General features: G+C 35.6%; 3 protein-coding genes and 1 long non-coding RNA gene across 7 annotated transcripts; 3 read left to right on the forward strand and 1 right to left on the reverse strand.

Moving 5' to 3' along the window:
- The first annotated feature begins 3,610 nt into the window (after positions 1-3,610).
- Positions 3,611-6,345, forward strand: LOC132168182 (putative disease resistance protein At3g14460). The gene is made up of 2 exons (XM_059579303.1): positions 3,611-4,534; positions 5,446-6,345. Exons 1-2 carry the CDS (start codon positions 3,611-3,613, stop codon positions 6,343-6,345), a joined length of 1,824 nt encoding a protein of 607 aa, XP_059435286.1.
- Positions 6,346-6,673: 328 nt separating this feature from the next.
- Positions 6,674-8,841, forward strand: LOC132168216 (uncharacterized). 2 transcript variants are annotated; one of them, XR_009438770.1, is made up of 6 exons: positions 6,674-6,974; positions 7,066-7,156; positions 7,342-7,457; positions 7,772-7,882; positions 7,977-8,120; positions 8,291-8,841. It is a non-coding gene; the product is annotated as an uncharacterized LOC132168216 (long non-coding RNA). The 2 variants fall into 2 exon arrangements; XR_009438769.1 differs by having other exon boundaries at positions 6,679-6,974; positions 7,342-7,446.
- Positions 8,842-10,462: 1,621 nt separating this feature from the next.
- LOC132168217 (uncharacterized) lies at positions 10,463-16,243 on the forward strand. The gene is made up of 5 exons (XM_059579339.1): positions 10,463-10,635; positions 11,327-11,526; positions 13,728-13,826; positions 15,321-15,372; positions 15,822-16,243. The coding sequence occupies exons 1-5, from the start codon at positions 10,545-10,547 to the stop codon at positions 15,956-15,958; spliced, it is 579 nt and encodes a 192-aa protein (XP_059435322.1). The 5' UTR covers positions 10,463-10,544; the 3' UTR covers positions 15,959-16,243.
- A 2,674-nt stretch (positions 16,244-18,917) lies between these two features.
- Positions 18,918-26,947, reverse strand: LOC132167457 (protein DETOXIFICATION 45, chloroplastic-like). Of its 3 annotated transcripts, none has more exons than XM_059578442.1 (16): positions 26,841-26,947; positions 26,009-26,317; positions 25,720-25,865; positions 24,812-24,955; positions 24,520-24,659; positions 24,156-24,291; positions 23,056-23,152; positions 22,872-22,972; positions 21,932-22,095; positions 21,435-21,506; positions 21,210-21,326; positions 20,971-21,066; positions 20,740-20,861; positions 20,125-20,188; positions 19,283-19,331; positions 18,918-19,195 (listed from the first exon to the last, which is right to left on the reverse strand). In XM_059578442.1, the coding sequence occupies exons 2-15, from the start codon at positions 26,254-26,256 to the stop codon at positions 19,320-19,322; spliced, it is 1,659 nt and encodes a 552-aa protein (XP_059434425.1). In that variant the 5' UTR covers positions 26,257-26,317; positions 26,841-26,947; the 3' UTR covers positions 18,918-19,195; positions 19,283-19,319. The 3 variants fall into 3 exon arrangements, with proteins under 3 accessions (XP_059434425.1, XP_059434424.1, XP_059434426.1); XM_059578441.1 differs by having other exon boundaries at positions 26,722-26,938; XM_059578443.1 differs by lacking the exon at positions 26,841-26,947 and adding an exon at positions 26,503-26,715.
- Between the last annotated feature and the right edge of the window lie 507 nt (positions 26,948-27,454).

Genomic DNA, 27,454 nt, shown 5'->3' on the forward strand with positions numbered 1-27,454 from the left:
CGAGAATAAAGGCATTATCAAAGATCAAAAAGTCGATCTTCGTGGTCCATTGTAGTAAGCCCGTTAAAAGCAGGAAATAATTTCCACACGACACGACCACCGAAACTATGACAAAGCAAACATATATATAACGTTGCAAAAACTTGTAATAGTATAAACTTCATTTATTTTACTTGTTATTTTCTTTAATTATTATTTTTCAATGTACCAAGGGAGAGAGAATGGATAAAAAAAGAAACAAAAAATAAACCATTGTCCCGCAAGGGCCCCACTGGGACTCACCTGGGATTTGCCCGGACCCTACCTAGACCCTATCAGGACCTCGTTGGGATCAGCCTGAGACCCTAGCAAGACCTGACATGAACATTTTCGTAATTTAGTGTTTAATATGATTTTGCATACACATCAAATACTGAAAAATGTTTTCCAAGAAAATGTTTTCTGCTGAAAACATTTTTTGATGTCGGAGACTTGATCGGGACACGCTTGATTTTCCGTACATGACAAATAGCGAAAAATGTTTTCTGCCGAAAATATTTTCCTACGAGTCCCGGGCGAGTCCCAATCTAGTCTTGGGTGGGTCCCGATCAAGTCTCGAATGGGTCCTGGGCAAGTCCGGGCAGGTCTCGGTCAAGTTCCAATGGGGTCCCGAGCTCCATTCAGGTCCCGGTTGGGTCTTAGTCTAGTCCTAGGCGAGTCTCGGTGTGGTCCTGAGCAAGTTTCAGGCAGGTCATGATCAAGTATCGGGCAGGTCTAGGCGGGTGCTGTTCAGGTCCAGTTGGGTCCTGTGCAAGTCCCGGAGGGGTCTCGAGTTGGTCTTGGATGAGTCCCGGTCAAATCCCGGTAGGGTCCTAGGAAGGTCTTGGCAAGGTCTGTCGATTTGAGAATGAGATGCTCAAAGGTTAAAACCGTAAACTATCTTCTAAAAATTAAAGAAAAATTTTCGGTCAAAAGGAAAATATTTTTTGTTTACCACTATTTTACATCGTAGTTAACACCGTAAAATACGGAAATCATTTTACATGGAAAGAAACGGACCCGAAGTTCTACCACAATTTCTTCAATTCACCAAAAATTTTACTTAATCTTGTAATGGGCATTCAAAGAAAGCTACCAATTCATCATTATCAACAAACACTCTAAAATTTGAAGCACAATTTAAAAAAAAAAAAAATTTGAGCGCGAGAGAGAAGAAAATACACCAAAGAGAGAGAGAGAGAGAAAGAGAAAATTACCTAAAGTAGTTTCCCAACCAAATCCTCTTGGTTTCCTGCCTTTGGTGATTGCTGAAGAAGAGAGGAGAAATTTTGTCTTGTTGTTGAGGGGGAAGAGGGATTTGAATGGGAGAAGGGGTGTTGGACCGTTGGGCGTTGGACCGTTGGCTGTTCTTTTCTTCCGGCCGGCCATGGTGGTCGGTGGGTGTTAGATTGTTGGGCGTTGGTGTTGCTTCAGCCTTCACCTAAGTACACCCCAGGCCATGGGTGGCTTGCCGGCAACCCCTTGAGCTGGGGGCGGCGGCAAGCCACCCCTACCTCCCCTTATTTTTTTATTTTTATTTTTATTTTTTTAAAAAAAAAATTGGTTTTTTAATTATTTTTGTTTTTATATTTGGTATAATCTAATGTGGTTGTGTTTTTTTCCTTAAACTTAGGTTTATTATGATATGCTGAGATGTCACTTGTTGATTGGTGGGCATAAAGGGGTAGGTTTGTGCCACCTCCGTATAGAAATCACTCTCCATATCATATTCATTTGGACATAAATTTCCTCCAAATCAGTCTGGAGGAAATATCCTCTAACCCATGTAAAATAGTGCAAATGTCTATAAACATTTAAAATACATATTAAATTATTAATTTCATTAATAGCAGTTTACTAACTTAGACTAAATTTAATGTGCATTTTAAATGTTTACAAACACTTGGCGCTATTTTACATGAGTTGAAAGATATTTTCTCCAAATTGATTTGGAGAAAATTTCTGTCTTATTCATTTTCTGCATTCTCATGGTGTTGGTGGATAAGTATATATTCTCCTTTGGAGTGTAAGTGGGTTCTTGTTTTATTCTCCTTTTTTTCTTTTCTACATATTCTTTTCCTATCTATTATTTTCATATTCCTTTTCTTCATTCTCCTAGTGTTAGTATGGACCATATTTTTTTTTGTTTTTATTATTCTATTGTTATTCTTTATTCTCCTAATGTTTGTTCAAAAATTAAATTTGATAAAGACATGTTTGGCTCTTGAATTGCCCTTTTCTTTTTTCTTTTTTACTTTCAGCAGTGAATTAGCATACTGCTAGAGCAAATACTCTCTAAATGCCTCTCAGACAAAAAGAAAGCCATACAGAGAGATATCTTTCACAAACTATTTACAGCTTTTTTCACTCAAACAGCCTTAAGAAAATGAGAGATGGGTACAAGGATTAACACATTAAAAAAGTGATGAACTCTTCAACAACAACCCAAAACAAAAATTACAGTATAAAAAATACACACAAATAATAGACAATGGGTCATAAATGACCCGGGTTCATTGATTGTAGTGATTATAGAATATAGATGTTTTATCCGTTTTGATGTTGGAATAGAAATTTCTTATAGTTACTTAACTCAGTCTAATAAAACATGTCTTCTCTAATATATGAGAATATATGTTTTTTTTAACTGTCATTAATTTTAGGGCTGATAATTTTTGACATGACCCGTAAACTCGACACAAATTCAACATGAAATTAAATGATTATGGCTAAAGAGTCAGACCCGTTTAATTAAATGAGTCGAGTTAGAGTTAATCTATTTAGTTTTATACTCATGCATTGACACAATTCAAACTCGATATGCAAACACAAATTGACACCTTGGCTAATTCTTTCCATCCACTAACGTATGAAATGTTTTCTCACCCCTAGTCACCCAACGTCTAAATTTTTGACTCACCCAAACAAATGGGAGTCCAAGAGTCACTCACCTCTAGACTTGTCTTCTCCCTTCTTTCTCAATTGTTTTATCGATCTGTGAAAGACATTCATCGTGTGACCTTACGAAGAAACAGAGAAAGAGGGGAAACAAAAAAAAAAATTTCTTTCTTTAAACATCACAGCCACATCTTGGACGATAAATACATACCTTCTTATTGATATTATTTTTTTTAAAAAATAAACATATGAAAAGTACACTATTAATTAAAAAAAAAAACGTATTTCTCAATTCTAAATGCACATATAACTTTCAAAAACTAATTTGTAAGAAATTTCATACAAATCAACTTGTAAAAAGTTTCTATCCCTTTCAAAAACAATATACGTTCACGTACATCGATCAACAAATATTCTTCTATTTCTTTGAAATCCTCCAACATTGCAAAGAAGAAACACGTGGGTAGGGCCGTGTGGGTCCATTACTTTTTTTTGTTTTCTTTCGTGAGCATGTTTCCTGTATACCTTCTTCGGTGTAGAAAGCGTAAGATAGCTTGCATTCCACTCTCATTTTGCTCTGCTGTTGCTGTTTACGATCACCATCATTCGTTTCCTTTGATTTGCAAAAGCACAAAACATGGCTGAGATTGCAGGCATATTTCTCTCTCCCTTCCTCCAAGTGTGTTTTGAAAGAATGGCGTCTCGCAAGTTCGTTGACTTGTTTTGGGAACGAGAACTCAATGAAGGACTCTTAATGAGGTTGCAGATGACATCGCTGTCCGTGAATTCAGTGGTTGCAGATGCTGAGGACAAGCAATTTACAAATCCTGCTGTGAAAGTGTGGCTTGATGAGCTGAAAGAAGCTGTCTATGATGCAGAGGACATCTTGGACGAGATTGCTACCGAAGATTTGGTACGGAAGCAAGATGCTGTCGATGATGCAGGTGACATCTCGGAAGAGAATGCTACTGAAGACTTGCTAATGCTACGGAAGCTGGAGGCTGAACTTGGAGCCATTGCAAGTAAGGTACGTAATCCCATCTCTACCAGTTTTGTCGACAAAGTAGAAGGAGAGATAGAAAGGCTACTTGACAGATTGAATATTTTGGTAAAAGTAAAGGAAAATATAGGTCTAAGAGAAGTTAATGAAGGGAATTCATTAGAAAGATTGCCCACAACTTCTGTCATCGATGAATCTCGTACTTTTGGTAGGCATGATGATAAGGATGCAATAATTAACTTGTTGCTCTCAAATGGTGCAAGTAGCGATGAGATGGGTGTGATTGCCATAGTCGGCATGGGGGGGATTGGCAAAACCACCCTTGCTCAGTTTGTTTTCAATGAAGAACGTGTGAAAAAGCATTTTGACCTTAAAGCATGGGTTTGTGTTTCAGATGATTTTGATGTCTTGAAGCTAACAAAAACAATTCTAGAGGAATTGGGTTCGTCTGCTAATGATGATAGTAAGAATTTAAACCAGCTTCAAAATAAACTTGAGGAGAAGATGACAAGAAAGAAATTCCTACTTGTTCTAGACGATGTTTGGGAGAAGCATTATGCCAAATGGGAGGTCTTAAGTAATGCTCTTAAATTTAGAGCACAAGGAAGTAAAGTCATTGTAATAACACGCAATTAGGAGGTTGCATTAGTCATGTTTGCTGAGGAAATACATCCTATAAAGGAGTTATCGAAAAATCATTGCTGGTCACTTTTTTAAAAATATGCATTCCGCAATCTTAATCCTAACGCATGTCAAGAGCAAGAAGTAATAGGTATACAAATTGTAGAAAAGTGCAAAGGCCTTCTTTTAGCAATCAAGGCAATTGGGGCTCTCTTGGGGTTTAAATTTGATGTTAAGGAATGAGATAAGGTATTGTGAAGTGAATTGTGGGATTTACAATTGATGAGATAGGAATCATTCTTGTTCTAAGATTAAGTTATAAATATCTTTTGCCATATTTTAAACAATGCTTTGCATACTGCTCCATATTTCCAAAGGATTATGCTTTCGAAAAAGATGAATTAGTCTTATTATGGATGACGGAAGGTTTCTTGCCACAACCCAAAAATAAAACAATGGAAGAAGTTGGTGATGATTACTTCTTTGCTCTTGTATCAAGATCATTATTCCAAAAATATGATCACAATAAATATATAATGCATGATCTTGTTAGTGATTTGGCAAAATTTATATCTAAACAATTCACTTTAAGCCTTGCAAATGATTGTCCTCTTGAAATCGTAAGCAACACTTGCCATTTATCTTTTTATAAGAATTTTGCAAGCTTTCAAAAGGCTAAGAGGTTGTGCAGAGTCCTACATTTAAATATTTGTAATAACTACATAGCTAAAACCCAATTTCTATTATCAGTGACAAGCTGCTTACGGTTACTCAGTCTATCTCGATATGGAGGTTTAATTGAGTTGTCAAATTCAATTGGTAAACTTATACATCTACGTTATTTGGACATTTCTTTCACTCAGATTAAAAGGTTGCCTGATTTCACATGTAAGTTGTACAATTTGCAGACTTTGAATGTATCATATTGTTGTCATCTTGCTGCATTGCCAAGAGATACACAAAAACTTATTAATTTGCGTCATCTTGATATTACTAAAACTTGGCAAATGGAGGAGATGCCAAGACATCTTGGTAGAATAAAAAATCTTCGGACGTTAACTGAATTTTCCGTCGGCAAAGATAGTGGATGTGGCACTGGAGAGTTAAAGAAACTTAATCTTCTGAGAGGATCACTTTCTATTAAGAACCTCCAAAATGTTACGGATGCCAAGGACTTAAACATCCGGATGCCAAGGCAGTTTCCGGACTGGGTAGGACATCCTTCATTCTCCAATATAACATCTCTTCGTCTATCAAACTGTTTGGAATGTTGCAGTTTGCCGCCGCTTGGGCAACTGCCTTCTCTTGAGAAATTGGAGTTACAATGCTGTCAAGAAGTTGAGTCATTTACTGAAGGGGGATTGGCTTCCAATCTAAATGAAATTTTCATTGCCTTTTGTGATAAACTCTTTGCGAACCGAATGGGGTGGGGTCTGCAAAAACTCCAGTGTCTTAGAAGAGTCACGATTAAGGACGAAGCTAACGATGTGGAGTCCTTTCCAAATGGGGGGTTGCTTCCTATCAGTCTTACCCATCTTGAGATCGGAGGCTTTCAAAAATTGAAATCTTTGGACAAGAAGGGGCTTCAATACCTCACTACTCTTGAAGAATTGGCGATTCACATCTGCCCTAAGCTCGAGTGCATGCCAGAAGCCGGGCTGCCCGCCTCCCTTTCTACTTTAAGGATCGACGAATGTCATTTGTTGGAGAAAGAGTGGGAAAGGAAAGAAGGAGCCGAATGGCCCAAGATTGCTCACGTCCCCAACAAATATACTGATTACAACAGACGGATTGGTTGTCTATGCTAACTGATGATACTGGTACCTAAATGTCCACTTCCCTCTGCAGTGATGTCTGTAACAATTTGTCTGTGGCTTGTTTATGTCTATTGTTTTCGGTTACAGAGGTTCTTACTTTTTGGTAGTGTAGTTATGTAGATGTATGTAAGCTGGTGACCAGACCTCTAAAGAAGTCCATTGTGGCTTTCTTTCAATTAACATTGGACAACCTATATCTTGTGAAACTATATAAATGCTAAGTTTTTTTTTTTTCTGAATATATTGTGAGGTTATGAATTTTTGACATGATCTTGGCCTTTGTACTGTTGCCCAAAAAGTCAGACAAGCCAAATCAAAACTGTTTGCAATGATCGCTATCTCTATAGTAGTTATTATAACAAAATGTTTCATGCATGTAGTGATCATGAAGTTACTGCATTTACTTCACTCTGTTTATTCCTTTTCTTTTTAATCATCATCGTTGAACAGTTTGCATAGAGAGAGGAATATTAGACTTTGCTTTGTGACAATCTTGCTTCATCATGTAGACTTTTACCCATTCATTCTACTCACTGGTATACTCAGAACTTGGTAAAAGAAGAAAAAGAAGATGGAAGCAATTCAGTCTTGGGTCTCAGAGCACAAACTGACCAGCATTGGTCAGTAGTAATCCCCTTTCTCAATTAATTAATATGTTCAAATTTTGTTTACTAGTAGCTAATAATTAGTATCGTCAAATGGCTGTTATAGGGGTGCTCTGGGCATCAGGAATTGGGGCATCACAGGCTTATTCACGTACAAGATCTCCCCTGAAGCCAAGCCTTAGGCTTAGTCATGCTAGGTGACTTCAATCTCTTCAAGGCCTGAACTTTCTAGCATTTAACATGTTGGTGCTGTTTGATTATCAAACTCTAACCATATTTTTGCACAAATCTTATTTTTAAGATTTTACCTGTCACTGACTATATAAATAATCCTGTTGGTTACGAGTTTTATGACTTTTTTTCCTCTTTCTCTTATATCCAGAATTTCCCGCAGCTCCTTTTCCCACTCAACCTATTCTAAGGCCCTTTATTCTTGGAACCCCTCCTGGGCTGAAACAAAGACCTCGAGGAAAGAGTGTTGGCTTCAGTTAGTCTCTCGTATTAACTCTATAATATGTTTATTTTTGTACTGTATTTATCTACTGCCCAAGTGTTGCATGAATCAATTATTAGTGCATCACAATCTCTAAAATCGCTATCCCAATCTCTAAAATCCTATCCGCAGCCGCATATGCAGATGGTGGTTTTTGCTAAGAACTCTGATTTTGTTTATTTATTATTCTGAAAATTTAATTTACTTGATATATATAGAACAATTCAGTTTCCATAAAATCTTTCTCAGATGGACGACTTTTCTAATTATTTCAATACTTGGTGAAAATGTTGACGGATATGTTTAATGTTTGATGCAGAAAAAGAAGCCAGGGCTGTGTTTTGAAAACTCTCAAACACAAGGTGTAGCAATAAATGGTGCTGATCAATCCAATTTTGGCTTGGATGATGCCCCTTGATCATATTATCAGGTGCTTTAATCGTGCATCTCTTTTCTATGTGATATAGCGGTTTTAGCTCCTATTTAATTTCTAATTTTGTTGTGTTGCTTTAAGGGATTCTTAGGTGTGCTTTTCAAATGATGTTTCGTGCTTTGGAAACAACAACAGACAATTGCAGCCAAGTCTTCCTAGCAGTCCATATGGTGGAAATTGTTGGTGTCCTTCTTTTGGAGGAGATTCGATAATATGAATTTGTATTTGGTGTTTGGTATGTAGAGCTTCTTAGTAACTTCATAGACCTTCTATAACATGTTTATTTTGTGTTAGATATAATATGACCTCTTTTTCTTCTTTCTCTTCTACCCAAAATTCCTCACTAAGTCACTATTCAAGCTACAATTATTATTCACTCTGTTGTTTGTTCTCTCTTTTCCCCAGCCAACCAACAACCTATCATCACAAGAGTTTTCAATGAGACAATGATCCTTTCTTCATTTTTCAATGAGCAAGTGGGATAGTGCAACTTCTGCCTACTTCTGATCAAATACAAGGCAGCATATGAAATTGAAGTAAAGAAGGGGGGTAGATTCCCTCTAGTCTCTTAATTCCTGGAATAGAAACCTTTTACTTGAATTCTTCTTGTGACAATGATCCTTTCTTCAGTGTACACATGATTGGCTTCACTAGATATCGGCTGCAGAAACTTGGTTCTACACAATAGCTTGACTGGCTTTCAATTAAATGCTATTTCTGGAAGCTGTTAAAGACGAAAATGGTTCTCTGGACATTGATGAACTATTGCTGATTGTATTTTTTCCTTTGGTACTTGGTTGTATTGAGAGATGGTGTTATTCTTTTTTGCTTTTAATTTGAAAAAACTCATAGATGGTTTACCTTTCAATTTTGGTTGTTTAAAGTCTTTTAAATGTACTCTTTGAAGCTGTTTAGAACACCAAAATTTGAATAATATGACACGAGTCGCTGAGCGGCATTTGAATGTTATTTAAATGTTTAATATTTGAATGTCATTTGCCATCAAGGAGAGCATCCCCCTCTTCTTCTTTTTTAATGAAAAATGCTAAACATAGTTCCATATACATTTTTCATGACATGACAATAAAAATTACCATCGGATGTTATATGTATTTTTTTTGGGGATTTTTGGAATGCAATATTGAATTGGGCTGGACTTATGTTTATTAATTCATATTTGAATGGGGAATTCAACCAACTCAAATTCATATCTTAGGGCCCTGTGTGGAATTCATATCTAGGCCTATAACCCCTCTTAGTTTTAATTTTTGCCCAATCCACCCTGAATTCTTTTCAGTTTTCTAAGTATACACCACCCGATCAATCTTTGGTTATTTATTGATACATAGAAAAAAAAATAAAAAAAATTTGGGACTTTTTTTTTTTTTTTCTTTCCTTTAACTTTGATGGGCTACATATATTTTGTCACAGTGGGCTAATATTGGATCTAAGACAAACAAGTATAAAGTTTTCTTTGCTAAATTGGGTTGAGAGTTGGGGGATTGGCATTTTATAGGAAAGTCTGTTGGTTCCATGAGTTTTCACGAAGTATGCAGCTTGATTAATTCAAGTATATATTCCTTTTTATATTTCATTAAAATACAATCAAAAGTTTGGAGTGTAAGTGGATTCTTCTTTTATTCTCCGTTTTTCTCGCTCCTTCTTTTCTATATATTATTTTCCTATTTATTATTATGATATGCTAAGGTGTCTGATTGGTGGGCACAAAGGGGTGGGTTTGTGTCACTTCCATATATAAGTCACTTTCTTATATATATATTAAAAAAATTTAGGAACTATTTATATATTTATATTTATGAACAATTTTTATTGTAAGAGGTATTTTTTTTGGTTGGTAGATTATTTAAATATTTGTTTTATTTTTTGTTTTTGGGTTTTGAATTGTTGCAGTAAGGGGATATTTCTTGTGCATGTTGGTTTTTTTAAATACTTGTTTTTATTGTACCTAATACTTGTTTTTAAATACTTATTTCTTCATATACCTAATTTAAAACGATTTTTAGGGCATTTAAAAAATTGAATTTTTATTTCTAAGGCTCATATAGGCAAAAATATTGATTTTTTAATGATTTTTGGACTTTTTTAGGTTTTTGTTTTTGTTTTTGTTTTTGTTTTTTTTTTTTGTTTTAAACAATCACAACAAAGCCTAGTTAATATGGACAAAAAGGCTAATAGATTTTTTTTTTTTTTTTAAATGGACTTATTTTAGGCTCAATACCTAAAATAAGAAAAAAAAAAAAAAAACAATTTTCTTAAAGAACCAATTACCAAATAGGGTACAAATCGGGTAACCAGAACCCCGATTCCCGATTTCGGTTTGCCCAAAACCAAGAACCAAGGTACCTCAGTTTTGGCCAAAAAAGAAAAAATCGGACCGAATTGACACCCCTAGTTAACTATGATATCGACAAACGTTATATATATAAAGTATTTTATTTATTTTAATAATGTATTTATTTTGTCAACTGAAAAAAAAAAAAAAAAAAAAACCGTGACAATCATTAGCTTGAGAAGATGACATTATGAGAAAAAATAGTTTTAAGTCTAATCGTTTTGTTTTACCATTAGAAGACAGATTCATGAGGTTTTTATCAACTAGACCCAGGGAGGAAGAGAGAAAGAGAGAGAGAGAGTGAAGATGGAAGGCCCTCCAGAGGATGATTGCTGTGCAGTTTGCCACGGCCCTTTTAATCTCCCATGCCGCACCTCCTGCTCCCACTGGTTCTGCGGTGCCAACTCTCTCTCTCTCTTTCTCTCTCATTTGAACTTGTAAACCATAGGGCTGGGAACTTCCAGGTTTTGCAGTTGTTTAGGACAATCGATTGCTATTTGGAAGAAAAAGAAGTGTTCTTGTTCTCTTTGGTAGCTGATAAATGTGCTCTCTTTGAAAATTTGTGTTGCTACTATTTTCTGTTGTTTTGATAGGTGTTTGGATATCAAGGTCCTCATATATTGTGTTCTCTCTTGCTTTTGCAAGTGAACCCATAATTGTAAAACCCTTGTGGCTGGCTCCGTTTGGTTTCTGAGAAAATATAGGGAAAAAGGAAACGACCACATTCTTGCAATTGTAGATTTTAACTCTGTACAATGCACACAAGGAAGGAAATCAAGAAAAGTTTAGTTTTCTGGGTCAGGAAAATGACTTAATTCTCTATGCAACCAAGCTTGATACTAAATAACAAAACCCCCAAAATATAGCTTCTCTCTCTCTCTCTCTCTCTCTCTCTCTCTACATATAAAACGATTTTGCGTTATGCTCTTCAGATAATAAAGAATGCAAGTACAAAAACTGTTGGTTATGATTTTAAACAATAAGACTAAAACCTCTTAAAGAAGTATTTAATTTGTTAAAATTTTCTTGTTCCAAGGGTTAAATGTGGTTCTTTAGTTGAAAATCAAGTAAGATCAATTCTTGTGCAGGTGATTGTATTTTGCGCGTATGGATCTATGGAGATACACTTAAGCGATGTAGATGCCCCATATGTTGTTGCTATTTTTCCAGCTTGACACCCTTGGAAGCATCCTTCGATATCCTCCATGACCCAGAAGCTACTAGAATCATGGGAACTGTTCAGAGGTATAATCGGGTGCATGCTGCTGGCATCAAAGGTCTCGTTCAGGTATTTGTGTAAATAGACACTAAATTGTTATTATCTGTGTAGGACTAGCAGACATATCAACATCTTTTTGAGTTGCATGATATCTTCTGTAGTACCCTTTGTTCAAAGGAAAAGAGAAAGAAAATAGCCAGAAAAAAATGTGTTTCTTTCATCTACTGAATAAATAATGTTAGGGAATGGAAAAGAAAAGAATTAAAAATGTTATGGATGGGGAGGCAATTAATAGGCATTTTCCTTTCCTTCCTACCCATGGCTCTCGGGCTTCTGAGTGGGATCGAGATTGTCTGAGTTGGTGAACATTTCTCAGTTGTTGTTTGCAGATGATACCTTGGTCTTTTCTGGGGCTAATTATGATCATATTAGATCTATTTGTGATTTACTCATATGTTTTGAAGCTGTTTCTGGCTTGAAGGTGAACATGGCCAAATCTGTTTTGGTTCCGGTGGGCATGGTGGGCAATGTGGGAGATTTGGCCAGTATTTTGGGCTGTGGGACAGATTCTCTTCCGTTGAAATATCTTGGCCTTCCTTTAGGGGCTTGCTACAAGGCTAAATCCATATGGGATGACATTGTGGAAAAAATTGAAAGCAAATTGGCTAGTTGGAAAAGGATGTAAGGGTGGTAGGGTTACCCTTATTAAAAGCACTCTTTCCAATCTTCCAACATATTTCTTGTCTCTTTTTCCCATTCCTGTTTCTGTGGCTAATCATATCGAGAAGCTTCAACGAGACTTTTTATGGGGTGGGATAGGCGAGGAGTTCAAGTATCATTTGGTAAGCTGTTCTAAGGTTTGTTCTCCCATCTCTGAGGGTGGTCTAGGGATTCGGAATTTGCAAGTGTTCAATAAAGCTTTGCTAGGGAAGTGGCCGTGGTGTTATGCGAATAAGAGGGAGGCTGGTGGAGAATTGTGATGGATGCAAAATTCGGTTCTAAGTGGGGTGGGTGGTGCTCTATTGACACTTCAGGGCTGCATGGTGTGGGGCTTTGGAAGTATATTAGGAAGGGATGGAAATTATTTTTTAGTCATATCAAATTTGATCTAGGAGATGGATCCAATATTAGATTCTGGGATGATGTAGGTACCTTAAAAAAGTAGGTAGCTAAAGTAGAATAAATGTAACCTCCTCAAATTTCAACTATCCCTGCCTAACTAGTTGTGACAGGAATGAAAAATATTACACTAATTATCTGTCATGGTGGACTTAAGGATTTGGGTGGGATGGGAAGTGAAACATTTAGCTGAAGTTCAAACTCTTTGGAGGCCAAGGGTCATATGGGGATGATCAAATATTTGAAAGTTTCAAACTTTTATTATAATTATGTGGGTTGCAGATATAAGCTCTGGCCCAGAAAAATATTGACATATATTTTAGAATTAATGAATCTTTTGCAATTGGAGTGACAATGTCTTGTATTGCTAGGTCGATTGATACGGGCTTTTTTAGTAGCTCTCATGGCTTGAGGCAAGGGGACCCTCTGTCTCCCCTGTTGTTTGTTGTTGTCATTATCTCAGACAATGGTTCCTATGTTGATATCCTTCTCATTTGAAAATGATTCTCTACATTTATTGTTGTTTCCCTTTTGTTTTAGGATTCTTTGCCCTTTATTGTTCTTCCTTGTGTCAATTAACTTTGGTTTTCTATTAAATATATTTTTTTAAAATCTTCTTGATGATTACAAGGTGACATTTTAACTGTGAAAGACTTGATACCGGAATAATTGCTTCTAATTGCTATATATAAAGAAAAGAACTTTTGATGACCTTTTTGACGTAACCTCTGTAAACACCTGGTTCTGATTTGGCTACTAAACTGCTTTAATGGAATTTAATGGATGGGTTTACAATGTTCTCATAAGTGTTTAGGCTGTTCGAAATTGGCTTCTTTGGTAGATTTCTACCAATAATATTTATAATAAATTGAAGTCATAAAATAAAATTATTTATTATATATTGAGCATTGAAATAGGAGAATTTATCTCACAGTTTGTTAGCCGTAATTGTGTGAGTGAATCTTTAATGCTTGTTTGATCATTTGCATGTCAAAATATAATGTTCCACCAGTCGTGCTTGTGTATTAAATTTGAGTACAGAAATTGAAGATATGAGTATGCTTGTTTGATTTTTCTTTGAATTACTTCACCATTAGTTTTTATTCTGTAGGGAAACTGACTAATGAAAACCTCCCTATAATTCTTCACAGAAAATGCTTGCCCTGCCATTTTTCATCTGGATGACACTACAAGACTTGATGGATCCTGATAAATCCAGCTCGCTCTTATTCAGAGTGCGCATTTTTGCAGTTAAGTTCATGAAATTTTCATGTAAAGGAAATATTGTACCAAAATATTTTCTTTTGATAAATCTGTATATAGATGAATTTCAAGTTTAAATGATCTGTTTTGTCTCTCTTTTCAAGTTTTATTTTCTTCTAACTGAGTGTGTGTGATTTAACCTGCTATCTTAGTGTAAGTAGTGGGCTTTAAGGATTCCATTTAAATAACTTAGGGAAACATAACAAAAGTTCATGCCACGGTTGAATGAGCCTGAAATGATGTGGGGATTCTATTAGGAACTGCTGTTGGTACTATAATCCATGTGGAAACCCATTAATCTTTCCACGCAATCAAACTGTTGGTGAAATGCATAGATGGGTATGAGTTATAACCTTACACCAACCCCATTATGATGAACCTTTTCACACACACCCAAACCATTATTGAATTGCATTGTCGATTGCTATATGTCCTGGAAATAGCATAGTGTGATTTTGAACAGATGCATGTAGTTTATATATTAAGAATGCATGTAGGTATTTTATATATTAAGAATGCATTTATTTTTAGAAAAAAAGGGAACTAGTTTTTGAAGCATTGATTTTAGAGCTGAACAAACATGATGATGATTTTACAAAGGTGCGGCTTACCTAGGTCAACTTTCTCTTGAAGATTGGCGTAGTTGTGGATTACCTATGAATGCATTCTTCGCTGTTGTAATACAGAGGACAACTGGGGGGCAATGATTATTGTAACCATTGCTGCGTTATTTGAGTCATGTCACCTCTATACGGTTGGAGTTTTTTGGCTTGTTGTATTACAGGGATTTGTTGAGAAATATCTATGCGTAAAAGGATGATATATTTGTGTTATAGTTGCAAGTGATAATAGTGCTGTTCTATGGGTAATGCATTTAAGAAGACCGTAGTACATTGATGATCTCTTTTCCTCTAAAAAAGATTGTTTTTCACAGGTCTATTTTGTTTAAATAGGTCACTACTTCAGTATTATTGAACCCTAAATTCATAATTGTTTAACCGCTGTTAGATTGACCTACTCATTAATTATTTTGGTTTGTCCCTGTGATTCACATTGTTTTATGGTAGTAAAGGAAGTTATGTCTTTCTTAGATTTTCATCATTTTTTGCTGTGGCTTTTTAAACAGCCAACAAAGCTTTTTGGTTCATTCTGTTCATCCATGGCTGCCTTCTCTGGCTTGATGTAAGGGATTTGACCAAATTATAGATGACCTTCATATCTTAAAGTTGACAGTTCTCAAAGATGTTTCTATGCAAACCAGAAGTTAAAGTAGGATTTATCTGCCATTATTTTTGTTTTCTTTTGATCTTGTCTTATTGTATCTCTGTGCCACCCTCAGGTAATTATTTTCTCCTCTGAACTTCATGGATTTAATTTCTCATATAAGATAAATAAGTTACTCAATAGCATTTTTTAAAAAAAATGTATGAGCTGATTCTGAATTAGTTACTGAGGATGGATTTTGTTCCTTTTACCTACAGCTTCTACTTGGCACGATCTACTTGGTCAGCCCTATAGAGATTACTGCAATAGGTTTGCTTTCTAAATTTTGTGCATTGGGGGAGAATTGAATTTGAGCACTTGGGCCTTATGTATGGGTGAGTTTAGGTATTAACCATTGCTTGAAGAGTTATGGTATGTAGTAAACTGTTACACAACTGACATACAATTGGAATGATGTGGTAGTAAAATTCAGCCCTTAATTTTAATCTTTTTGAAGTGCTGATCTAAATGTTAATTTTTATTGCTACACTATCAAGTTGTATGGTAACAGGCTATTAAATAACATTACTCTTGCTTGAATGGTACCATATTGCCATTCTCCAACAAGTTTCATGGTTTTATATACCTTAAGAGACGCATTTATTAAATTATGGTGCTTACAAACTAATTCTTCGGTCTTGAGGCTCAAATGCTAATTGTTCCCTCCATAAAGTAGATGGTTTCCTTGTTGTCTAATCCTCTGTAAACTTTTTCTACAGATAAGAGCAACGCATTAAACTTATTTGAGTGCGGTGCCTTTGCATTTGTAACTCTCATGCATATTATTGGACTTTATCGCTCGGGGCGTCTTGCCAGGAATCGAAACAGATGGATCTTTGACCGACATGATGATTGAGCCGTACGCCCTCTTGCCCCTCTTCTCTTCCCCAGATTTCCCTGCAAATATTTGGATGCTTTTGAAACTGTGATCAGTTTGGAGACAGATTGAGAGCTGGTGTAGACATTTTGTACAGTTCACATGAATAGTCCGATGTAAAATATCGATGCATGCTGTTTGCTTGAGAGGACATCAGTTTATTTCTCATTGGTCTTACGTTTATTGCTGTTAAATGTATGCTTTGTACGTTGGTTTGATTTGGGATATCTTTTTTGTTTGGAATTAATAGCATAATTCTTGACTTGTCTATGTTATTTCATTTCCCTCTGCATCTTGTTTTGTTCTTGAAATTTTTAATTTTCCCATTTTGGCATGAGTTTCGTAAGTGTCAGTTGCTCTGCAGTCTCCATTAGAGTTTTGAGTTTACAAATCACCAACCGAGCTAGCCAACTCGGTAACTAGGAGCAATGCAATACGTTGCCCAAGCATTTTGATTTTGAGTCGTAAGTCCTGTGTGGTCATTTCACCTTTTTTTCCTATAGGCTATAGAGACTTAAGAAGCAAAACATTTTAAATGTTGTGTTTATTTTCTTTTAAGTTTTTAATGTTTGAGATCACATTTTGCTTTTTATTTATTTTTATTGAAAATAGGATGCCATTTGTATTCTTTCCTCATGTTCGACCGGCGTGTGGCCAATTTGCTCTTAGGCACTACCACACCCACAAACAAGATTGTCTATCCGGTCTAACACATGTAGCCTACCTCAAGCTTGGAAGACATTGTGCAGGAAAAGGGACACAACTTAGACAAGCCATTAAGCACAAGAGCGCACACATTTGAAAAAAAATGTCATCCTTCATATAAATCGATTTCGAACAAAAAGGTTCATACCATGACATGATGGGTGAATCAATTAATGAATGACAAAAGGAAATTGAGATACTTTAAATGTGCATTCAAACCATCATGGTCTTCTCTCATTTTCTTTTATAAAAACTAAGCACACAAAACAAATATGCAATGCAAATCTAAAGACTCACAAAAACAAAGATATTTGCATGCTAAAAAAAAAAAATTTTTTTGCATGTCCTAGGATGCAAGAAGCTCACCCCTAAGCATGCCCAAACCACTTACCTTAGGTAACTCTCTTATTACTCTCCCTCAAAGGGTGATTGATATCCACTTTCTTGGATCTATACATTTTTCTCCTAAGAATAGGCCTACCGCTCATTATGGAGAAAGAGTAGTGAAAATCATAACATCTGTGTGAGTTCACTCACGCTAGTGTATTATAATATTATTAAAAAAAATTTGAATAGTAATATTAACAAAATAATATTATAAAATACACCAGTGTGAGTGACTGTTTACTTACGGTAGTGTTATGCTTATCACTACTCATAGAGAAAATATTCTCCATATCAATCCTAGGCCTAGTAGTCTATTTCTTAGGTCTCTTAGACCTAAGTAGACGACAATGGAGTTGAATGTGATCCACTTTGCCACAAAGGTGACATGTAGGGACAAACCTTGGAGAATGTTGTTTCCTTGGTTTCATACCCTCAACCTTGGGCCAATTGCCCACCTTAGCATCCTTGACCTTATCAACAACATTAGGACAAACATTCTTAACACAGTAAGGGATAAATTTTTAATTTAATTTTTTTTTTCCTTTGTTGATAAGTGTGGTTTTCGAAGCGGAAGCGTTTTTGTCAAAACCAATTCGACACATCATCATAGGGCTTTTGAAAACTCAAAATTTGGTGAAGCTTAACATTACAAGGATTAGGCAAAACAGTCACAATCACAAGATCATCTTCGAAGCATTTAACTTTATCAAGTACAAAGTTTTCCAGTTTCAAGGAATCTATAACAATATTCAAATCATGCAATTTAGCATAAGAAGATCTATTCTCAATCTTAACAACATTCAACTTCATAAGAAGTTGGTTATAGTCCTCTTGAAGATTAATCTCTTCAACTAACTTACCTTGTGATTCTTCATTACAAGTCTCAACAAGCACGGGAGGGTCACAATTTGTAGGACCATCGGCATTCTCCATAGAGGTGGTGAAAGCCTTGAAAAGCTTATATCCTTGGAAGCTTTCAAGGCTTTACCCATCATATTCATTGATGGATTCTTTCTAGTATTTTTATTGAACTTGAGAAATTTTCTAAACTTCTAAGCAAACAAGACTTCTTACTCATCAATTGAATCTTCCTTCAAGTGGGTTTTAATGGCTTTTCTTTTCTTGGGTTTGAAAGAAAAATACCTTGGTTTTTTTGTGGAAACTCCATTCTTCGTCTATTTTGAGAAATAGTCATTTCATTCCGGAGGTTTATTCTGTATCCTAGACGTGACCTTAATTGAGTGAGGAATTGTTTTATGTCCGACCAATTTTTTTTTTTGAAATTGGCATTGAATTTTGAAATTTCTATATTTTCATTCACATTGAGTCTAATTTAAGATTTATGTTATTATGTTATTCGGTTCACAGCTGGTTGATAAGATTGGAATTTTTTCCTCAATTGGGAGTTCGGTTTTGTCATCCTCAACTCATTCTCAACAAAAGACTTGTTGGATTTTCTACTCCTTTCTTTCAAAATTTATTTTCCATTTTGGTGGGAGTGTTAGGGTAATTAATTCAGTTTATGGCAATATTTGTCAAGAATAAGAACGGCCGGGAATAGGATCCTCTACATTCCACGATTGAGATTAAATTTCATATATGTAACAATGTATATGTTGTCCCATGCAGACTATGTTGCCACGTCATTTAAATTTTTTAAATGATATGGCACAATGTATACCCTTAGATTCAATTAAACAAAATCTCGACCATGAAATAATTCCCCTCCATTTTCAATGGTTGATAATTCAGTTTCGGGCTATATTTGTCAAGAATTTTCTAAAAATGAATATCTCAAATTTGGAGGAAGCTGCTCTCATGATCTTTCTCCAGCATGGAATCAAGGTGATTCTATAAGTGTATTTTGTCAAGAGTTGTGATAGATTGAAATCACTTCAAAAACAACATATCTCAAACTTGATGATTGTTGAATGTGACAGATACAGTTCAGTAGGGCACAAAACTGAACAAACGATATTTCAATCCTTATGATATAATATGTTTCAATGCCATATATTTTAAAAACCATATCAAATAAATGTAGAAAAAAAAAAAAAAAATGTAGTGTGTAAATCTGAGTGCTGGAACATCAACTGTACATCAGCCATTGTATTTACCTGCCAACTGGGTAGAAAAAGGAAAAGGTTAAAGAAGAAGGAAGAAGATAAGAGCAAAAGGAGTGAAGAGTTGCATAATAATTTGGTTAAGTACCTCCTGATATAACAGGTTTGGCTGCATGGTCTTCATCTCACATGGCAATCTGTACACACAAAAGTAGCCACAAGAAATTTACACAAGGGGAGAGAGAGAGAATCCTCTCCACAACAAACAAGGGGAGAGAGAGAGAGAGAATCCTCTCCACAACAAACAAGGGGAGAGAGAGAGAGAGAATCCTCTCCACAACAAACAAGGGGAGAGAGAGAGAGAGAATCCTCTCCACAACAAACAATCTCAGTTCATATACTAGGAGCTGATTTTTCCGGCCACATTATCTTAGTTATATGACAGTCGTATAACAGTTTACTAAGAGTTTGTTTGGAATTGTATTTGAGAAATAGAGCTTTTAAGTCAAAAAGCACTTTTTGACAAAAGTTTTATTTTTAAACTTTTGTCAAAAGTGCGTTTTGACAATTTTTAAGCTTTTTGAACCCTTAAAAGTGCTTTCAATATTTTTTACTAAATGAGTATTTTTTTCTTCAAATGGATTTTTTTAAGTATTAAATTCATTTTTAGGTTCCTCAAATGCATACTCAAATAGACCCTAAATAGCATTAGCTTTTAGGTTGATCGACAAGCTAGAGTAGTAAAGGTACCCTTGCTCGGCTCTGGTATATATATATATATATATATATGGCCTTGCACTTGTCAACCAGAATAAAAGAGGGTTTTTGTGCAGTAACCTTTGGTAAGGCTGAGGGAGACTTGAGTGGATACTTTTTGTAGTTACTCCAGCATTAAATATTGTGTCACATTTTAACAGATTGGTGATAAACATTCATGTGAAGTAACATTATATGATGTCTTAAACATCTAATGGCAATTTCTCAACCAACCTCCAAGTTGTGGGATGGGATGTCCTCCTGCAAGAACCACCATGGACCATTTTTCGATAATAATCTGCGAAAACACAAATGAAAGGCCCAGTTTGACATTAAACCATCACACATGCTAAAACTATCATTATAATAACATGATAAGATTAATCTCAAGAGATCTGGTAATTAAGTGATGTCAATATCATAGTTTGTTTTCCACTAAGCTAAATGAACAAATTAAACATAATGAGTGTTGCTGGAAACAAAATCTTACTCATATCCAAATTAATCCACTGCATGCTAGAGCATGGATGATAGGTTGAAACCCCAAATATATATATATATATATATATATACATCCAATTCAAAGGATTAATTTTAAATAGGTGTGAAATTTGTGCACCTTGTAGCATTTAGCAATAGACCGCCACGAAGGTTAAGAAAAAAGATTTGGCACCGTTAAAACAATGTAGAGAATAGAATTTTGGAACTGAAGTATATATTTTAGTGTGTCTAAACTGCACACAAGTCAACCTATTTATTGTTGAATAAGGCCGGTTATAAATCGGTATCTGAGAAATCATGCCAACGAGAAAAATATCAGAATATTAACAGGCACAATTCTGAACATACCTCATGTATCCAGCCACGGTCCGCAGGCCCATGAAAAGTGTCAATCCAGACCAAACTCCCGAAAGACCAATTACAGAGGGAGCATAGAGCAAAAATGCACAAGAAATTGCCCCTACAGCCATCTATAAAGTATTTGCACATTTGTTAAGTCCATTATTTCAACAAATCCAAGGGGTTAATATGGCGAATCAATCTTATCTAATAATTAATCAATTTGAGAAGGTAGTTTACCATAGAGTAAGCAGCATATGAAAAGTCCGAAATGCCGTAATGGAGACCATCAAATATATAAGCCAGAGCGTTGATAGGTTGACTGGCACTGACAAACTGTAGCAGATATAGAGAGAAGCTCATAAATAGAATTATGAGAATGCTAAAAGAGAAGAAAATCAAAAACTGGAAATAGAAAAAGAAAAAAAAAAAAAAAACAAAGTTTTTGGATGCAATCCAAAGCAAACAGAGATACATACCAGCAACCCAGATCTAACAATTCTCAATACTTCAGAATCATTAGTGAACAACGTTGCTAAAGAACCAAAAGATAAGCCCAATATGATAGCTAAGGAAATGCCAGTGAATAGCCCTGTCTGGGAAACATATATGACGTGTTATGAAACATAATTCCAAGGGAGAAATGGGCAAATGAAACACATTCTTGTAATTGTAAAACTAAAGCAACATGCAAAATCAATCACCTTTAAAGCAAAGTAAGTAATTTCTTTCACGGTGCTGTAATCGCCTTTAGCAAAAGAACTTGCAATGAGAGCCTGCATTCAGCAAAAGGCTCTTCGAATAAGTTTGTAAACTAAATATATGTAAGATTAATTTTAATATAATAATGCAAACACGAGATTTAACAAGACAAAAGCAAAGAAAATAATTTTCAATTATAAATATTTATGTGCAATATTTTAGCCAAAAGGACCACAAATGTCTACTAATAGAGGATAAACTACCGAATCTAACTCCAGATCAGACGATAAAATGCTGATGTCAGTAGAGCAACTGCTAATCATGAAAGAATATGGAGTACCAAAATATCTACCTCAACCTCCGAACAGAATACAAGTGTCATGGGATGTTAACCATATTTAGAAATTTTTGAACAAGGATAGGAGACTATAAATGGCTTTTAAGTAGGGAAGAGGTAACCAAGATAAACATAGAAGGTTTGAGATTACTCATTGTTTACCTGACCAGATGCTGCTTGTGCATCAGCAAGTAGAGATACTGATAACCACACTTGCAAGCATATCTGATGAGCTGCCATGGCTAATGGTCCTAGACGAGCAGCCATTGATGTGCTCAAAGTTATGGTCAAAACAGCGGCTAGGGTTCTCCCAAGAAGAAACCCACCTAAGAAAAAAACATTATCCAGCATATTTGAGTACTCAATGCACAGAGAAGTAGACAAAGAGAAAATATTAATTTGCTGATTTGCGACTTGACTATTGAGTTTGTGGTCAGAAGAAATAATTAAATAAATTTCTAGCATCCAGAAAAGAGTATCATTATATTATCTAGCTTGCACTTCTTTTTTGGTTATGTATACCAGAAACATCAAAGTATCCTTAAAACACCAGTCAATGCATCCAAAACAAAAGTTTGAATGTAAAACACTATCCAACTGAATACATGATAGATACATAAACGAAGTTTGATCTTGAGATTTTGTATTGATCTAAGGTCCAAAAGAATCATTCTGTGAGATTTTCCAGGCATAAGAATATAGATTGCAACATCATTCTGTGTAGCAGTCCCTAGCATATAGAACATGTTGAATGCCCAAAAAAAAAAAAAAAATCGAATCAATGGAAAGAATTGCTACTATACAGTCTATACTATAATAGCCAAGACACAGGAAATCAAGCTAAAAAGTTAAAGAAGACAATGTCCACACCGGACAGAAATTGTAGCTAATTTATACAAACAAATCTAATAGAGTGACATGTGTCCCATACTTATTAAAAAAACATGTGAGAAACACATGTTATTAAAAAAAAAACATGTGATTCTCACATGCTAAGGGACACATGTCACTTTATTAGATTAGTTTGTACGAATTAGTTACAAACCAGTTTGTAGCTAATTTTTGTCTGTCCATATCAGCCATACCAGGAGCAAACACTCACCAGATTTTAGGTAGCCACCAAAATGCAAAGTTTTCACACTAGGAAATGATAATACAGTCCTCTTGCTAAGATACCAGATCATCGAAAAAGCAACAATGTATCTGGAAGATGTGAAAGCATATTTTGTCAATACAAGGTTATGCATAACAGAAGCAAAAAGAACTCAAACAATGAAAGCACATACTGAGACACAACGGTAGAAATCGCAGCACCAGTTACTCCAAAGCGAAAAGTATACATAAGTAAAGGAAATAAGAATACAGCTGCCAAATTTCCAATTCCTGCAAATCAATCACCTACAGCCATTGATAAGATTGAAAAACAAAAAATTATCTGATAGACATTGCTGAATCGCAGCTCTGCTTCATTGTTTGGAAAACATTTAAGGCCATTTGGAACTGGCATGTGGTGAATAACAACCACTTTTTGATACAAACAGTAAGGATCTAAACCAAGTTGAAGTAATTTTTACTATAGATGAAGTATTTAATGACAGGGGTTAGATAAAGTCCACTTTGACGTAACACCATCCTAGCATCATTGTGGCCATATGACAAAATTCATCTAGAAAAAGAAATTATAGATAGTGTAATTGCTTGTTCTTCTATGTGTGATGTTTGACAATATCAACTTCTTTAATGGTATATTCCAACTTCCAAGATGAGAAGGAGAAAAGGGGGGCGGGGTGAGATTAACAGAAAATGCCTTGGAGCATTGAACATGTGACGCAAAGATGTGCTAAATCACAGGGTGGTTTGCTCAGCCATAACAGCTTTTAGCCAGCATTAAAAAGTGGCTTCAATAAGTTGTCTCCCGCGCCAAAAAACAAAAAAGGAGAGAGAGAGAGAGAGAGAGAGAGTCTTATATGAAAGAAAATAAAAGTAAAATATTTCAATGCCAATATTGGCCAAAATGACATGACAGGAAAAATCAGACTATTTTATGAGCATAGTCCAGCAATATTACCTAAATACTCAATGAGCCAAACTATCTAATATATAAAGGATTTTGACCTCATCAGATAGTGTTTGGTTAATTATTCCTGTTTATGCTTTACGTTAAAAAAAAAAAAAAAAAGCCAAGATAACAATGACCATTATTGTGGTCTACTGATTTTTGTGGACCAGTGACACATAGGAAGAATAAACCTTTACTTGTCTTTACGTTCTAAAGGTAATGAAAAAAGAAAAAAGAAAAAAACTGACATCCAAAATACTAATGCAGTCCAATGACCCTCATATTTCTTTTATTGTATAAATTTCAGAAGGTAAGCTGAACACTTGCCTAGACATAATACAGGGGTTTTTGTATCCTTAAATCCGCGGAAGATGCCTTGAATGGCAAGAGAAACAACAACTGCAGGAGCACCAATTGCTCTAAGTGAAAGAAATTGTTCAGATGGAATGCGCATGGATGAAGCCTGTTAAAAAAAAAAAAAAAAAAAAAAAAAAAAAAAGAGTTCAGAAGATAGTCCACTCTACAACTGGAAACAGATGCTTATGCAAAATGGAAATAGATGTGAGTATAAAGGTGAGATTAGCTGGAGAAGAGGATCACTACCAAGAGTTGACAATAATGTCAAATTTAGAATGCAAATATTACTCGTCAACAAGAGGTAGATAATAGGAATGCACTGATATCTACTTACTGATGATATGCCCATCATGTTCAGAAATACTCCAGATCCCAAATACATTGCCAAAGCCTCGACAGTACCAATTGCAGCTGCTAAAACCAGGGCAGTAGAGACAGAGGGTAGTAGCTTTCTTTCACCCGTTCCATCGAGACCTGTACATCGATTATTTCAGGTTTAGAATACAAATTCAATATTCAGGGTCATTTATCTTGTATTTCATTCTTTCACTAAAGTAAGGATCTCGATATGGCATGCTCTGAAGTTCATTAGAAGCTGTTCTAGCATCTATTGTAGTTAGTTTCACCTGAATTAGATTCCTTGTTTCCATTCCTTGCTATGTCTTCAGCCACAAATGATGTTGCAACACTGAGGAGGGGAATATTGAAAACCTTCGAAATTATGTTGAAAATCGACATAGAAAGACCTGCTGATGCCAACTCCAGGGGACCTTTCCAAATGATTGAAAATCAAGGGCTTATTTAGTAAGTTCAAAATGCAGTTTTTCCCACTTTATTAACAACTATAGCTAGACAAAGCGACAAACAGTATGAGAAAGTAAACAATAAATGAAATTCCAACTGTCCGCCGCCAAATTTGTTTTAGTCCTATGATGCATGATACTCAAAACTCGTATCCAATATGCCTACTATGAACAACATGAGAGTAGAGCATAATCCCAAAAGTCCTAGAAGAAAGAAACTCCAAAGTCTCAGATTCTGTTTAGAATACAGCAAAACTGATGGAAAGGATAGAAAAATTGTTGAAATGCTTATGAAAGGGAAATCTCATTTCTCAACAAGCAATAAGATGGTTTTCCTTTCACTCATAATTTCTGGGACTGAAATGGAGCCTTTGTAGATCAGCCTACATGCTACATGCTACATATTATATTCCAGGCACATTGCTTAAAACCAATCAATAAAAAAGAAAAAAAGAAAACTCCCCTGAATATGGAAGAAACACATTCCAATGTAGTAATCAGGGCTAAATATGCATCTACTCAATTTTGACTAAACCAGACAACAGAGTTTGTAGACAAAGCTGTCAATATTTGATGACTATTTATGCAAATCAGCCAGAATCAAGACATAAAACGGCTAAATAAGACAACAAGCATCACCCAGATAAAAAAAAAAAGAAAAAGAAAAAAAGAAACATTGTTAAATCATAGTGGTTTATTTGCTAGAAAGTATTCCATGAGAAAAAACTAACCCATTCTTCCAATGTAAGCAGTTTCCATCAGTTGTGCCAAGGGCTCAATTGCCTGTCCAGCAATTGCCGGTATAGAAAGCATTATAAGCTCAGTTTGAACACTAGGTGGGGGTGATTGGCTGGTTGTAGGTGTCCCAGCAAGCTCGCTGTGGAAACAATTCAGGATTTCAATCATTTAACGACAAGATTCACAATTCTTGAATCAAAAGATAACATCAAAACTTCACAATTTGCATTCTAAGTAGAAAATTTGTGCAAAGAAAAAAGGCTTGTAAGTCTTGAATCTTACAAGATTCTCTCGCTAGAAGCACTCAGCTCATAATCTGAAGTTTGTTGCTCGCTAATCAACCCGCAGCGCCTGGCAACATGGTTGCAGCTCAATCCTCTGGGATCACAAACCACAAACAAATGATCATGACCCACTTTTCTTGATGTTTTGGACCAATACTTTTTCGCCACGTTTGTAACTGGTCTTCTTTGAAATCCCTTAACTTTAATATCACAGGCCAGTGAACCGGAGAGTCGAGTTACCGACATACTGCTGAGAACCAAACTACAAAGAACTCTGATTCAGGAGTCAAGATCCCCAGCAATCTCTCTGCAAATGATCAAAGAACATGTCACCAATAAAACATGTTTCTCCCATTCTTTTTTGTTCAAATTTCAATCAACATTTTGTTAATATGAAAATGTGCAGCGCTCTCATATTCTGTTTGGATGCTAAGAAAACATAGGAAAAAGCCACCCAACTGACTAAAACGACAATGTACAATAGAAACTTACCATATTATTGGCCCCAAGACCTCAAAAACCATAAGATTAAAAAATATAATCGAGTTTTTCCTCAATTTTCTCGGCAACCAAATGGATAACAAAACCTCCTCTGCCTCAGCAATCAGCATTACAATGCTCTCTCACCAAAAACAACACATTTCCATTTGGGTACTGAGAAAACGTGAAGAAAAAGAAGAGAACTTGACATTTAAGAAAATGGGCACTAACATATGAGGAAGGAAACATAAGACAGAACGGTTTTCCAGCGTTTGAAGGGATAGTCACTGCAGGGACAATGTCGGAGACGCTTCATCGGAGAATGCGAAAATGTGGGTCAGTGGGATTACCTGAGAAGCTGGTTTTAGTTGGAAGAGAGCATGTCAGAGATCCCAGAAAAGCTTATTGAATGGCTATGAATTTGTTGTGCTTTGAACTAAGTGACAATAATAAGAGTAGCTGAGCACATTGATTGCGTTTTGTTTTTGGTTAATGGCAAAAACTTGATTGATTTGTAATGTGTCGTAATCAGACACTTGGGGGCAGCAATAACACTGGCCACGTGGTATCATATGCATGTCATATCACCTTTTTTATACTCTTTTCAGAATAGAAAAAAAAAAAAAAAAAGATGGAGGTAATTTTTTATTTTTAATCGATAATAGAAACGGTCATAAAGAATAAAATTTGAAAAATGGGTGAGCTAGCGCAAGATCGACGCAAGATCCTTCAACCTTACTCTAATCGAAACATGACCCTTGAGATACCATTTAACCTCATTCGAACTTTGCGACAAGGAGCACTGAGGGTGGCCGGAAGGGAAAATAGTCTTACGTGAATGATTTTATAAACATGTAACGGAAAAAATGTTAAGTTCTGAGGGAATCTAGACCTTAAATTTTAAGAAAGAGAAGCCAAAAGGGTTCAGAGCTCCTCTCCCTCTCTCTCTCAAGAAAGAGAAGCC

Source organism: Corylus avellana, chromosome ca1 (assembly GCF_901000735.1).
Source record: "Corylus avellana chromosome ca1, CavTom2PMs-1.0".
NCBI lineage: Eukaryota > Viridiplantae > Streptophyta > Magnoliopsida > Fagales > Betulaceae > Corylus > Corylus avellana.